At 54.3% G+C, this 15498-nt stretch overlaps 2 protein-coding genes across 6 annotated transcripts in view; one reads left to right on the forward strand and one right to left on the reverse strand.

Annotated features, from left to right (window-relative positions):
* The window catches only part of LOC103744511 (mitochondrial import inner membrane translocase subunit TIM16), a 70411-nt gene that overhangs the window by 24696 nt on the left and 30217 nt on the right, over positions 1-15498 (reverse strand). The window lies entirely within an intron of this gene.
* Vasn (vasorin) lies at positions 1690-12774 on the forward strand. Its single transcript, XM_008846279.3, has 2 exons — positions 1690-1846; positions 10126-12774. Exon 2 carries the CDS (start codon positions 10135-10137, stop codon positions 12160-12162), a length of 2028 nt encoding a protein of 675 aa, XP_008844501.1. The 5' UTR covers positions 1690-1846; positions 10126-10134; the 3' UTR covers positions 12163-12774.

The raw sequence follows: 15498 nt of genomic DNA on the forward strand, positions 1-15498 counted from the left end.
AAGAGAGGTTAGACTAGTTGGGAAGATGTCCTAGAGGTTACCTCTAAGCCTTTAGGAGAATGGGACCTCAGAGGATTCATGACTCAAAGGAGCAGCTTAGGGACAGTCAGACTAAAAGGTCAGATAGCACTTGTGGGGCTCTATTGTTTGTTTTTTTTTTCTTTTGTACTAGATATTGAACCCAGAGCCTTATCTATGGGAAGTGCTCCACCACTGAGTTATACCCTTAGCTCTCTTTTTATTTTTTATTTTGAAAAAGGTCTTATGAAGTTGCCCAGGCTGACCTTGAACTTGTGATCCTCCTGCCTCAGACTTTCGAGTAGATGGAATGATAAACCTGAGCCATCAAACCTGGCTCACACAATACTCAATGACTGAGGAGTTTAGCATGAGACAGTGATGAGGAATAGGGACTGGGGTGACCTGTGAGCCTGAGTCCTGGCCCAGAGAGGGCAGCTGCCACACAGCCCCAGCAGAGACTTCCTGATCCAAACAAGCTGGGAAGCCCGATTTTAATGTGAAACCATCTAATTTTTTTTTTTTTCAATGCTGGCATGGCTTCAAAGTCTAAAATGTTTCACACAGGCCAAATGAAACACCTAGGGGTCAGTTCTGCCCGGGAGTGGGGGGTGTATTGCCATGCTCTATACCTATCACACAAGAACATGTGTGAGAGGCCAAGGGATTGAGAGAGGAAAGTCTCAGCTAGACCCTGCTTAGCTGCTGACTTGGATCATCTTCCTTTCCCAAGTCCTGCAGAGACTAGACAAGCCCCCATCTGGTGTGGCCCAGCCAAAAGCTGTGGCTGCAGGAGGATAAGAAGGGGGTAAGGTGGTGGAAGCTGGGAACTGAGCTGGGTCCCCAAAGGCTCTGAGGCATGATTCTGACCACAACCATGGAGGGGGAAGGGCATTTTCCTGGAATCCTCCAAGGCAGGGGATTTTTTTGGACTAGTACAGCTCCCACAGCACCCTCCCATCCTTCGCAATCAAGGGCCACTGTCAACAGATGCCAAGGCCCCACCTACTGTTGATGAAGTCCCCAACCCCACCTCCCATCCCAAGCACATTCTGAACTTGAAGCTGCCAGTAACTATGGGGCTTTGGGCAAATGGCTACTTCCTTTCCTGGGTTTAGTCCATCTAAAACTGGGGAAGATGCCCGGGGACACCCTGGTTGTTATGGTCAGAAGGATCCCAAATCTAGCATTAGAGGCTGTGCAGCCTTCCTAGAGCTTATGATGTTGGGATTAGCTATCAACAATAACACATTGAGAAATTGTATCTAAAAAAATCTGTTTGAAAAATCCTTGGTTTTGGCAGACTGCGCTGGTCATGGGGACCAAACTCTAATCCCAGCCCCCACTGCCCCACACCTGCCTTTCTAGATCTATGTTGGCCCTGGGGTCCATGTCTAGCATCTGTGTCTTGTGTTACTCAATATTTGCTTGCTTTTTACTCGAAAGGCAGTCCAATGTCACACAGCAAACTAAGGGCTGACTTAAGTCTGTGTTCCCCTGACTCTATTGGAGGCCTAGTAAAATCTCTCTTTCGCTCAGGTTGGGAGGTGTCGGGGTGCAGACTGGGCCTGCTGGACGCAATGACCCGTTCAGCAGAGGGGTCTGGTCATTGCCAAGCCCCGCCCCAGCCAATGGGGAGAGGCCTTGCCCACTGTAGATGGCTCCGCCCCTTAGCTCTTAAGGCGGGACCCGCCTCCCAGGAGCCAACTCCGGAGCCCGAGCCCGGGGCGGGGAGACACCTACACCCGTTGCCTCCGGACCCCGGACAACTCAGGACGGACTGAGGCCGAGGTCTGCCCCGCCCGGGTCCCTCGGCTGCCGCCTTCTGGTGAGTGTCTGGGGGCTGCGGGCGGCGGCGAGGGGCGCCAGGAGGGGCTGAGCATATTCGTTGTGCAGGCGCGTTGGACCCACTCTCTGGGATGGGACGGTGCCCCCTCCCCCTAGCCTTGCACGGTTACCTGGGCGGAGCCCCTCCCCCGGCCGTCCTGGGGCCTACGGGGCTGGCCAGGGTGAGCGTGTGTACATGGCTCATCAACTGGTGAGACTCTGAGTAGACAAAATAAACACCCTCCTCTCCCTCGCTTCCTCCTCGCACGGCTGGGCCCTCCGGCATGACCAGTTTTATGAATCAAACCCCTTTCAGGGGATGGCCTAATCGCACGTAGTCTTTGGTTACTTTTCCCTCCTGGGGTCAGACAGTCTGGTGCCCCTGTGCAGACTGGCAGCCTCGGGTCCGTCACACATGGCAGAGCTGGGCCTACAGATTTTCAGGCAGCCTTGGAGAGGAACTGGGTGTGTGTGTAGCTGATAGGTATGCCCCCAGGTGAGAGATGGACCTTGGCTTGCCAGAGCCCTTAGTATTCAGTATCAGGGCATCTTATCTCTGTCAGAGAAGGGGCTTTGCTTGGGCTGCAAACCCAATGGCCTATAGCCAGCCTAGTCCTATGTGTCCCTGAGCTGGCAGTGCTGGGGCCAGAGGACTGCTGAGGTTCCCTGTGGTCACTGGCAGACCAGCTGATTGGTGCCAACCACACTGCTTCACCCCCATTTGTTAACAATTAGCACACCAGGGTTGATGACCACTTCCACTCACTGGAGTCCAGGGGTGGAGTCTGCAGGGTGGAAGATGCCTGAAGGTCCAGGTGTACCCCTGCTTGCTTTTTGCACCAAGGGTAGGTGAGGCTACAGAAAGAGGAATTGGGAGAGCCTCTGTCCCTCTCTAGACCAAGAGCTCCCAGGGCAAGAAACCAGCCTAAATGCAAAAGGTCCTTTCCTGCTAGGCTAGACTTTGGGTGCTGGTACAGAGATGTGGGTGAGCTAGAGCCCTGTGAGGGGCTCCATTCAGTGAAAGCCAGTGTGTACCCAGCTGTTAGCATAGCCCCACAGAACCAGAAGCAGGCAGGTGGGGGATGGGAGAGCAATCCCTTGGGTTTACTGTCCTCTCCCAGGGGATTCAGCCCCTGGGAGCTTCTGTAAACAGAGTGTCAGAGGCAGGAAGAGGTCTCTGGTAATGAGCAGCCCAGCTGGATTCCCTCCAGTCCATTATCTAGCATCTCCCATCCAGGGAGGGAAAGGACCTAGGAGCACACGTGCCATCCTGGGGGCCCAGACACTGCCTGTCTCTAACTCCCCAGCCTTAGAGCTGCACAATGGAACAGACCTGTAGGTCCAGAGGGTCAGATGTAATGGGGTAGAGGGCTGGTGTCCCAGGGTGTTTGGATATCATTCCCTCTAGACCATGGAAGTGAAAGGAGAGATCAGCACAAGGAGCCTTAAGACACTGCCCAGACCTTTGCTCTTCTAGGGAAGATCCCTCTGGCAGACAACCCTGTGGCCAGAGATGTCCAGGCAGATAACCCAAGGCTCTGCCTTCCATTACAGATACCCCCAACTTTGGGGAAGTCAGGAAAAGTCCCAAGGAAGAGCCAGGTCCCTTTGGGGACTCAGTAGTGACCCCTCTTATACTGTATAGTACCCAGGAACAGGAAAGCGGTGCTCCAGCTGGCCCCCAGGAAGTAACTCCCACCTCACCAGCCCATGCAGACAGTCCTCTTGGGTAAGAAAAAACAGGTTGCCCACTGGCAGATCCTAATCTTATGGATGGAACAGGGGTCAGTAACCCCTCCCAGAGCCCCCCTTAGCACCCCTCAGAGCTCCTCCCAGAGCTGTGAAGCCCAAGCTCAGTGTTGCCAAGAAAACCAGCTCCCCTCACTGCTATGGAATTTGCGCGAGTTCTTAGAGAAGGGGGAGGGAGGGGTGTGTGCATACAGACATCACACAGGAGCACTGCCCAGTGGGTGTGTGTCTGGTGTGGTGTGTGTGGGTGTGTGTCTGTGCGCGTGACTGCAGCAGGGCTGTTTGGGGCACGTAGGGGTGCTTTGGTGAGTTGGTGTGCACAGAGGAAGAGCAGGGACTGGACCTCCTTCCTTTTATCAGTTTCCACATTCCAGAGTCAGCCAGGCTGCTTTCCCCAACCCTTCTGTCCAGCCCAGGGCCTCCCCCGCTTTTCCTCATTCCAGCCTCCCTGGGTGTGAGGAGGCTTTCTCTGGCCACCTCGGTTCTAGGGGGCGGGGGCAGGCAAGGGGCCAGTTCTTCTCCAAGGTTGGGGACAGCCACCCCCCCCACCAATGCAATAAGGCTTTGACATTCCTGGAGGCTTCCTGAGAGATTTCATTAAGTAGGAAGGAAGAAACTAGCTTGCTTTGAGAGGGAGTTGGGGAGGGTTGAGGCCCCTGTTCCCTGGGTCCCAGACACTGGGTAGCAAGAATAGCTATGGGGGCAGACTTGTGGTTCAATGCCACACAATAGCTAAGGGTTTGTCTAAGAACGTTGGGTGCCTAGTAGGATGCTGACACAGTATAAGTAGAGTAAGACTCCTTCTGGGGCCACTTCTTAGACTCTTGTGCTCAGCCAGCTTGGAGTAGACAGACTTCCTCAATAACTAAGGTGTTCTGGCAAGTTTGGGGTTAATTGCAGGTTACAGCTTATTCAATGGGTACCTGGTCCTGGGCAGGGACAGGGTAGTGAGGAGGCCCAGCCCCAATGGCATCACACCTGCCTCGAGCTGACAATGGCATTCGAGCTGACAATGGCATTCGACTGGCCCACTTCTAGTTGGGCCACAGCCATCACATAGCTCCTGGGGCACAGGTGTCCTTACCCAACAGGTGGCACCTCTCCTAAGATGGCATGTCCTGCCACCCTGCGGGCTTACTTGAGCAGGCGACTAATCTTAGTCATTGGTCTCCCTGCCCTGGGCTGACAGGTCTGGCAGCAGCCAGGTCACCCACAGGGCCACTAAGATCTACCTGGGGACAGGCCAGGCTAGCCTCTTGGAAGAAGAAAAGGGCCCAGCCACCAGCCTAGCCACAACTGATCTGAGACCCAGAACACATTTCCAGGACAGACATATGAACTAAGCTGATATCTTGCCTGGTTTCTCTCTCTCTCTCTCCCTCTCTCTCTCTCTGCCTCCCTCCCTCTCTCCCTCCCGAGCACTGTGATTAAATGCATATACCACCATGCCCAGCCTGATTGTCCTTTTTGCAGCTTCTCTAACTATAAACAGGACCCACCAGAGGACTTTTCCCAAAATGTAGCTGCTTGGATTGCCCCAACAGGAGTGGGTTTGTTTGTTTTTTAATTGGATGGGACCTAAGGAATTAAGGTTTTAAAGAGCTTCCTAGGGAATCCTGACCTACAGCTCAGGTAGAGATGGAAGCCCAGAGGGGGCAGGGAGTTAGGGTAAGGTCACAAAGCAGAATGAGCAGTACTGGCTTAGGACCCCCGGCCTAATTACCAACCTGGGCTATGCCCTCTCCTACCTTTTGCACAAGGATGATGGAGACCCTCAGCCCCTTGCTGGGCCAGGGTTGGGGTGTCCTACAGAAGGGGAGATGGGGTGGACCCAACCAGGGCTCAGGGCCCAGAGCCTTCTTGGACACGTCAGCAAAACCAGAGCCAGCCGTTTTGGCCGCCAGCATAGTCCCGCCTGCCTGGAGGGGGTTGGCAGACTCCTGGGGCTGGTCTGTTGCCAGGCCTGGCCAGCAGTGGAGAACTCATTCGGGCCAGCATCGGGAGGCAGAGGCTTAGAGCCCAGAGCTGAAAGTCAGACCTTGTAAAGCCCATCCTCTGCCTACAAAGAAGTCTGCAAAGAGGGGGTAGGCTCTTTCTGAACTGGCCTCTCCTCCACCCAGCTAGGCATATGGCCCACCCTAGCCTCAGAGATGCACCAGCTCCAGGGCTGATGTGGTCACCAAATGCCTGGGTTCTACCCCACCCACTCGTCTGTCCCTGCCTAATCCCAGGCATGTGTGTAAGTGGGTGCCCAGAAGTGTGTCACATACTTGGGGGAGGGGTGGAGGCTACTCTGGGTCCCCAAGAGCTGGATGATGAATGCCCTTAGTCAACCTTACTCACAGGGCCCCTCCTGCAGGTCATATGCTGTAGGAAGCTGGGCCAAAGGACAGCTTATCCACGTACCCCTTCCTAGAACTAAGGCTATCCCACCCACTTTCCTATCACCCTGAGAATGGAGGGCAGCCTGGTTATGTGGCCTTGAACTGGGTCCAAGAGGTCTCTGGTTAGTATGAAAGTGGTACAGAAGACTGAGACGCTCCACAGTGGGCCAATGAAGCAGTCAAGGGCTCCTGGCTTATAGGTGATGCCCTCAGTGGGGCACTTAGCAAATACTCAGGGAAGCAGGTACTATGACTAGCCCCATTCACATATGGGTGCTAAAGTAGGGTTTGTGGTCCAGTTCCAACAGCCAGACCACCTAAACACCCCACCCTAGCTCCTGGGTGCTGGACAGCCAGGCCTCTGCTTTCTGCTTCTGTTTACCAAGCTGTGGTAGGGTCAGTCCAAGGCAGGCTGCAGAGTTGAGGAGGACTGACTCTCCATCACTAGGGTCCTCCTGACCCCTAAAAACTAGGGCTGCTCCAGAACTCTTCCCACACCCTTTCTAGAAGAAAAGGTCTCCCTTCCCTGGCCCTATCCAGGGATCAGATAGCAAAGCAAAGACTGTGGTCCTGTCAGAACCACTATAATCAGTGGATAGCAAAGGGTAATGGCAATTCCTGAGGCCACCCACCCCCATCTCTACATACAACTAGGCACAAGTACCTAGACCTTAGACAAGCTGAATGACTTCAGAATTTGTTCAAAGAATTCCCTGTGCCAGACATGGTGGTACACCCTTTAATCCCAGCACTTGGGAGGCAGAGGCAGGCAGATCTCTGTGAGTCCAAGGCCAGCCTGGTCTACATAGTGAGTTCCAGGCCAGCTGGGGCTATAGGGAGACCGTCTTAAAAAACACCAAAAAAAAAAAAAAGGGTGGGGGGGGGGGGGGGCCCACCTGTAGTCCCAGCCCTTGGGAGGCAGAGGCAGGCAGATCTCTGTGAGTCCAAGGCCAGCCTGGTCTACATAGTGAGTTCCAGGCCAGCTGGGGCTATAGGGAGACCGTCTTAAAAAACACCAAAAAAAAAAAAAAGGGTGGGGGGGGGGGGGGGCCCACCTGTAGTCCCAGCCCTTGGGAGGCAGAGGCAGGCAGATCTCTGTGAGTCCAAGGCCAGCCTGGTCTACATAGTGAGTTCCAGGCCAGCTGGGGCTATAGGGAGACCGTCTTAAAAAACACCAAAAAAAAAAAAAAGGGTGGGGGGGGGGGGGGGCCCACCTGTAGTCCCAGCCCTTGGGAGGCAGAGGCAGGCAGATCTCTGTGAGTCCAAGGCCAGCCTGGTCTACATAGTGAGTTCCAGGCCAGCTGGGGCTATAGGGAGACCGTCTTAAAAAACACCAAAAAAAAAAAAAAGGGCTGGGCGTGGTGGTGCACACCTGTAGTCCCAGCACTTGGGAGGCAGAGGCAGGCAATCTCTGTGAGGTCAAGGCCTACCTGGTCTACATAGTGAGTTTCAGGCTAGCTGGTGCTGCAGAGGGACCCTGTCTCAAAGCCCCCCAGCCAATAGCCTGAAACTTGCAGAGTTTTTCAAAACCCTGGTACCATCTCCTGCCTCAGTCTCCCTTGCTGGGAGGGGTAAAGCTGAGGCTCAGGCAAAGAAACTTAAACCCATTTCTTGGGGGAATGGAAATTGGGTTGGCTATTACCTGCAGGGTCTTCTTGGCCCAGGACTCTGATCTAATTAGTTCCCTCTCCCACCAACTTGAATGCATATTCCATACCTTATGACCTGCTAGCCTGGTGGCCATCCTATGGCCAAACACACATGCATGTCCTTTTCTCCCTTCACCCCTTTAATGACTCCTGATGCCAAGCACAGCAGAATAGGAAGCCCAGAGCATGGCTGGTCCCCTCAATGCAGAGTGGGGATCACATTGCTGACATATCCATCCTGCCCCCTATAGCTCTGAGGTGGCCAGGATGCACTGAAGAAACTGAGGTACTAAGTACAAAGCCACTGACTTGATTTAAACAACTCTGAGTATAGGGCTGTCTGCCTTGAGCAAGCTTTTAACTATGACCTTATACAAGGCCCATGGGGAGACAATCTGCAGTGTGGCCAAGCTGGCTATGTGTAGGGTCCCCTCCTGCCAGACCCTAGCCTGGCCCCACTGAGAGGGCTGATTCAGAGAGATGTGGCTCATTTGCTTAGATGGGAGGTGAGCGAGGGTCACTTAAAGCCCACATCCAGAGGTTAGGCACCACCCTCCAAAACAGGTAAAACAAGTCCTATGGGGTAAGGGGCCTGGGAGTACACCTAATGGGGCCTTAGATGTAGAAGCAGAGCCCCCAAGCACTGAAGTGGTCTCTCAGTAGAGATGAGCTACATAGGCTCTGGAGACTATGGAGCAAAGGCAGAAAGGGTCTCTGCCATAGGGAGTAATTAGCAGACCAAATACACAGGGCAGGCTAAGAGTGGAAGCTGGCAACCCTGTGGTTCAGCTGGCTTCTCCAAGGTATTTATTACTGTTAACTAGCAAGGAGTTCCAGGCACAAGGTGCCTGGGAGAGGTCACTACCCTAGCAGAGGGGACACTTCAAGTAGATACGGGCCTTTTGGCCTAACTTGCGCAACAAGGCTTTTCCTTTCACCTAGAGCTGGCCTAAGACCCCAGGTACCTAACTCACCTGTCCTGGGACCCCTTGCCCATCTTCTTCCCTTTCACAGACATTTTCATAGGGCCCTTGTACCTGGGTGCAGAAGTGGGGAATCCATGGGACAATGGTAAAGGCAGGCCAGGTGGGGGTCTTGTTACCTGTTGTGGTCATGTGGGGGAGGGGAGGCCCCAGTTGCAGTATAAAATGCCCTTGTATGAGCAGCAGGTGCCTGGAAGGGGAGGGAGTTGATGGCCACTGGGCAAGACTACCTGCCTGGGGACAGGCTGGCACCCCATACAGGCTCAGGCTTTTGGGGCACCCAAGGTGAGGTCTATGCCTGGGTTTGGGCCTCAGCACCTCCTAAGAACCTGAGTGAAGTGGGCAAACTGTGGATCTATTTCATCTCAGGCTAAGAGGGGAAATCCTTACCCTTGATAGGTTGTTAAACATAGGGCCCTAGAGGGCACAGACCCTGTCCCAGAAGCACATTCTGTCACACTGGATGTACTCAAACCACCCCCCTGGGCTCCAGCTCAGACTCTCTGGCACCTCCATAGGTTCCTCTGTTACTCTGAAGTGATAAGAACAACTTCTACCTAAATTGGCTAAGGGAACTGAGGTGGCTATTTACAAAGCAGGCACTGGCATATGGGAAGGAGAGGTCACTATCAGTGCTAGGGGATGTGCTGCACCTCATTCTGGGGGTTCAGCCCAGATCAGACTCCCAAAACTATTTGAGGAGTCAGCCTGAGGTAACTGTCCAACCTGGCACTATCACAGACCACCACACATTATTGTCCCTCACCTTAACTCCAGGGTTCCTCATCTCTGGTTCATGCTTTGGAGATAGAGGACTGAAAAAGTTTCCATCTCTTCACATCCCTCCCTGGGACAAGAGGCACCTGCCAAGAAAAGGCTTGCAGCTAGCCTCTACTCCTCCTCTAGGAACCTTGCTGTTAGCCACATCCTGGCAGCCCACAGCCCTCATCCTGGGCAGGTCTAAAAACAAATGGAAAAACACCGATCTCATAGTTTCCACGTGGAGTCTTTCCGCTGCAGTCTCTCCTCACTCAGAGGAGGGAGGGATACAGAGTGTGGTGCAGGGGCCAGCAGCCCTGGACAGCCAGCTTCTCTTCTTAAGTACCCGGGCTAACTGCCCACCCTGTCTGCACAGATGCTGCAGGGAGGGGCTCTAGGACCCTCCTCTTTCCTTATCCATGCATCTGGCTGGAAGGACTGGCCTAGTCAGAGACAGGAGGGCTAGGGTTGAGGAAGGGGAAACTGTGTTGTCAATTAGCATTCAGTAGCTGTTGGTCCCTGTGGTAACCTCTACATGTATCCTTTCCATGTAACCTCTACATGTTGGATGTTCCTGACAGCTAACACCATAATATGATCACATGGTGAGGGATAATGGAGATGGGCCAGGAACCAGCCAGGGACCTGACTCACAAATGATAGTCTCTGCATCTGGGGGTGGGGAGTGGTAAATTCCCCTCTGGCCCTTCTGGTTTGTCTGCCCTCAGCCTTGACTCACAGCCTCTCTGCTTCCAGGGACAGAAGATGCTCTCCAGGAGCTACCTGCCGACGCCCTTGCTGCTGCTCCTGCTGCTGCTTGTAGGGCCCACAGTGCAGGGCTGCCCATCTGGTTGCCAATGCAACCAGCCACAGACAGTCTTCTGTACTGCCCGCCAGGGAACCACAGTTCCTCGAGACGTGCCACCTGACACAGTACGCTTGTACATCTTTGAGAACGGCATCACCACAATTGAGGTGAGCAGTTTTGCTGGCTTGCCAGGCCTGCAGCTCCTGGACTTGTCACAGAATCAGATCACCAGCTTGCCAGGTGGCATCTTTCAGCCACTTGTCAACCTCAGCAACCTGGACTTGACTGCCAACAAGCTGCACGAGATCACTAACGAGACCTTCCGTGGTCTGCGGTGCCTTGAGCGCCTCTACCTGGGCAAAAACCGCATTCGACACATCCAGCCTGGTGCCTTTGATGCACTTGACCACCTTCTGGAGCTCAAGCTGCAGGACAACGAGCTTCGGGTGCTGCCCCTACTGCACCTGCCACGCCTGCTGCTGCTTGACCTCAGCCACAATAGCCTCCTAGCCCTGGAGCCTGGCATCCTGGACACTGCCAATGTGGAGGCATTGCGGTTGGCTGGTCTGGGGCTGCAGCAGCTCGATGAGGGGCTCTTTGGCCGCCTGGGCAACCTCCATGACTTGGATGTGTCTGACAACCAGCTGGAGTATATACCATCTGTGATACAAAGCCTGCGTGGCCTGACGCGCCTGCGGCTGGCTGGCAACACCCGCATTGCCCAGCTGCGGCCTGAGGACCTGGCTGGCCTCGCTGGCCTGCAGGAGCTAGATGTGAGCAACCTGAGCCTGCAGGCCCTACCCAGTGACCTTTTGGGCCTCTTCCCCCGCCTTCGTCTCTTGGCAGCTGCCCGAAACCCCTTCAACTGTTTATGCACCTTGAGCTGGTTTGGGCCTTGGGTACGTGAGAGCCACATCACTCTGGCCAGCCCTGAGGAGACTCGCTGTCACTTCCCACCCAAGAATGCTGGCCGATTGCTCCTGGATCTGGATTATGCAGACTTTGGCTGCCCAGTCACTACCACCACAGCCACGGTACCCACCATGAGGCCTGCTGTCAGGGAGCCCACACCCTTGCCTTCTAGCCTGGCTCTCACATGGCCCAGCCCTACAGATCCAGCTACCCAGGTCCCTAGCCTACCAGCCACTGTCCCACCAACCATGAAGCCTGCTCCTCAACCACAGGACTGCCCAGTATCTACCTGCCTCAATGGTGGTAGCTGCCAAGTCGGTGAAAAGCACCACTGGGAGTGCTTATGCCCTGAGGGTTTCATTGGCCTGTACTGTGAGAGCCCAGTGGGGCAGGGGATGAAGCCCAGTCCCATGCCAGAGACCCTAAGGCCCCCGAGGCCCTTGCTTCTCAGCATTGAGCCAGTGAGCCCCACCTCCTTGCGTGTGGGGCTGCAGCGCTACCTGCAAGGCAGCACTGTGCAGCTCCGGAGCCTCCGCCTTACCTACCGCAACCTGTCTGGCCCTGACAAGCGGCTGGTGACCCTACGGCTGCCTGCCTCACTTGCAGAGTACACAGTTACCCAGCTTCGACCCAATGCCTCCTATTCCATCTGTGTCACACCCTTGGGGGCTAGGCGAGTGCCTGAGGGTGAAGAGGCCTGTGGGGAGGCCCGCACACCCCAAGCTGTCCGCTCCAACCATGCCCCTGTCACTCAGGCCCGTGAAGGCAATCTGCCACTCCTCATCGCACCTGCTCTAGCTGCTGTGCTTCTTGCTGTGCTTGCTGCTGCAGGGGCAACCTACTGTGTACGGCGTGGCCGGGCAGCAGCTGCAGCTCAGGACAAAGGTCAGGTGGGACCAGGGGCTGGGGGGCCCCTGGAGCTTGAGGGGGTGAAAGCCCCCTTGGAGCCAGGCCCTAAGGTGACAGAGGTAAGTGGAGAGACACTGCCAAGTGGGCCTGAGTGTGCGGTACCCCTTATGGGCTATCCAGGGCCCAGTCTTCAGGGGACCCTCCCTGCTAAGCACTACATCTGAGCCGGGAAAGATGGAGCAGCCAGGGGCCCAGGCTCTCAGCCACCACCCTGCAGCTGCCACACAAGGAAATTCTCAATGTGTACTATGGGGTATATGCATGATGGCACTATGGGACTGTAGCCAGTCCCTGCCCCTCTCAGGGCTGGGTCCTCTCATCTGTGAGCTGTTGCAACCTGTGAGCTCTCACAGCCCCAGCTCCATTATGTACAGAACAGGCACCTGCCATCTTCTGCACTGTGCAATCCTGGGGTATGGGCCCTGCCACCATGTGCTGGTAACATGGTTGGGCCCTATTGGACTTCCCCAGCCATGTAGGACTTGAGACCAGTGAAGGAAGCCTCCAGAAATAATGGGTGGGGCAGTCCCTTGGCTGTGACCTCAGCCTGAGAAGCACAGGAACACTTGAAACTGGAAAGGAAGGTGCCCTGGGCACATGCAGATTTGCTTCTAATTGTTTTGTGTTTTTTAAAATATATTTATAAAAGATCTTTTCCCATTTATGCTGGGAAAATGTTTTTCAAACTCAGTGACAAGGACTTTGGTTTTTGTAAAGACAAATGGTGATATGAAGGCCTTTTGTAAAAAAATAAAAAATAAAATGAGTTGACTGTCTCTCTGGTTGGGCCTGGGGTATGTGGCCTGCATGCTCTGTAAACAGCCATGGTCGTCATGGTCCCAGGTCGGATCTGGGCTTGGCAGGGCTGCTGCTGAGGGCCTCCCCCAGGATGCCTGAAAGCAGGAGTCATGACCCAGGGTGAGGTCAAGACCTAGGTGGGGCAAAGCCACCTCAAATCTCAGGGAAAGGGACTAGTTAGAGTAGCTCACCCTAGCCAAGCCTAGTCTTCTGCCAGCAGGAGCCTCAGTGTCTATGTGTGAGGCTAGGAGAGACTCATGGTAGACATAGGGCACAGAGGGTCCCCAAAGGAGGTCACACCCTCCTCAGACAGTCTGAAGAGCAGTTTACCCGTTTTCCTTTAGATGAGTCTTGAGCTTCTCATTTCAGCACCTCATGGCTGATCCTGGGACCAGGTAGCTTTTAGACTCTTCTGCGGAGCCCTAGGTTGGCCAGATATGTGTGGCCCCAGCTCCTTCCTGCTGTCTCTACTACCCCTGGCACAGTAGAGAAATCTGCTCTAGCCAAGCTGTGAAGAAGGCCATTGGTTAGGGAAGCATGAGTCACCAAGGCAAGAAGCCTGATGGGCAGGAAGGGGGACGAAGATAGAACATTAGTAGCAGGGACAGGGTCAAAAGGCTGTCTGGCTTGCAGATGGTGCCATGCATGGTAGTCTTGGGTGCCCCTTTACCTCCTGCCCTGGGGAGGTGCCCAGCCAATTTGTAACCTCAAGGAGGGAGTGTTTTCTAGGAAAACCACAGGGTAGGTGTGGCGGGGCTAGGTTCAAGAAGGTTATGGCCTGGCCTGGGTGCCAGGAGCTCTGAAAAGTGATGAATACACAGCATCTTTGCCTGTTACCTTCAGGGCTGAGAGGTAAGGTGGGCCCTGGGGCAGTGGTGGGGCCCACCATAAAATGAAGCTAGCCAGAGGCCCCAATGCCAATGTCTTTCTTTGGGTCATTGCCCTGTCACTTAGTCTCACTCCTAAAGGGAAGGAGGTGGCCCAGCCAGGTCTGGGGAGCAGGCCCTGTGGTTTGGAGTATTGATGTCAGCTCCAAGTCAGGCCTAGCCACTCGAGGCTCTGGATTCAATTAGTGGCTGCTAAGGGATCAGGCAAGAGGGAGGGTGTGGGTGGTGGGTCGTGTGGGTAGCGGGTGGCAGCACTGGGCCTGGGTGGGGCCCCTTCCTACTGAGGCAGCGGTGGTGACGGCAGCAGCCCAGGTGGATTTCCTGTAGGCCTGGATCCTATTAGGGAACCAGCGGTAATGAGGCCCACCGTCCCCCTCCCCAGCAGCCCCATCAAAGGGGCCTTTGCAGCCTGTGGGCCACTGATAAAGATGGCAGCTGCTGAGTAAATGTTTTTGCTGCAAAGCAAACCTAGTTAAGAAAGATGGCAGAGTAGGATGGCACGACCCCGAGAAAGGAGCCTCTCAGAAAAGGTATTCAGATCACCCCATTTCCTGATGGGGCCTAGGCTAAGATGCACGTCTACCAAAGACCAGCCCCACTGTTATGTTTTCTCACCACAGACACTATTACTTGGGGCTCCATAAGCTCACATTCTAAGCCCAACAACCCCCTTTGCAGAAGAGTGAAACAGCAGCAACTTGCTCATAGGAGGCATGGGATTCAAGGCTGGAGAAATGGCTCAGTGGTTAAGAGCACTGGCTGTTCTTATAGAGGACCCAAGTTTGATTCCCAGCAACCACATGGCAGCCAACAACCATCTGTAACTCTAGTTCCAGGGGATCCAACACCCTCTTCTGACCTCTGTGGGTACTGCACCACATGGGTGCACTTACATACATGCAGGCAATACACTCATACACATAAAAATAATAAATTATGGGCTGGAGTGATGGCTCAGTTGTTAAGAGCACTGACTGCTCTTGCAGAAGACCTGGGTTTGATTCCCAGCACCCACATGGTGGCTAAGAATCATCCTTAACTCCAGTTCCAGGCCCTCTTCTGACCTCTGAGGCATTGCATGACACAGGTGCACTCACATACATGCAGGCAATACACTTGTACACATAAAATAAAAATGATAAATATTTTTTAAAAGATAGATGGGATCCCAACACCTCCTCTCTGGCCCAAAGAAGGGTAACTAGCATGGGGAAGAACACTGCAAGTCATAGCCCTGCTGCTCCACAAGGTAGGACCTACAGTTTGCCCACATCTTCCCACCATCTTCATATATAACCCCAAAGTTCATACCCATCTCTTCCCATGCTGTGCCCAGGGCCTGGCACACAGGATATGCTGGAAAGCCCTCTGGCTGGTAGCCTGAGCCCTCCTTATGGCCTGAGGAGGCCTGGCTGTCAGTCTGCCACTCTTCCCACTGTGGCAAGTGTCCTCATAGACACTAAAAATGATAAGAGCACAGAGATGGGAACCACAACAGAGGACCCTGGGAGAGGAAGAGGAGGGGGATGGGCATGTACCTAACCCTTGGCCCCTCTAACTCATATGAGTACACACTGTTCTACCTAAACCAAGATGGAAAATTTTTAACAGAAGAAATCAAAGGTCACTGAGTGGACACAGATGCCAACCTCCCTCATGGCTATACCCACAATTAGAGCCCTGCACACTTTCCATCTTCAATCATGGGGGTAAAGGGACTCTGTTTTTCAGGACACCTGGGAGGACAAGAGGACCTGCCACCTCTCTGAACAGCCTGGATACTGGCACGCATCCCTGGCATCTAACAGCTTTGTG

This window comes from Nannospalax galili, unplaced genomic scaffold, assembly GCF_000622305.1.
Source record: "Nannospalax galili isolate Female #2095 unplaced genomic scaffold, S.galili_v1.0 scaffold471, whole genome shotgun sequence".
NCBI lineage: Eukaryota > Metazoa > Chordata > Mammalia > Rodentia > Spalacidae > Nannospalax > Nannospalax galili.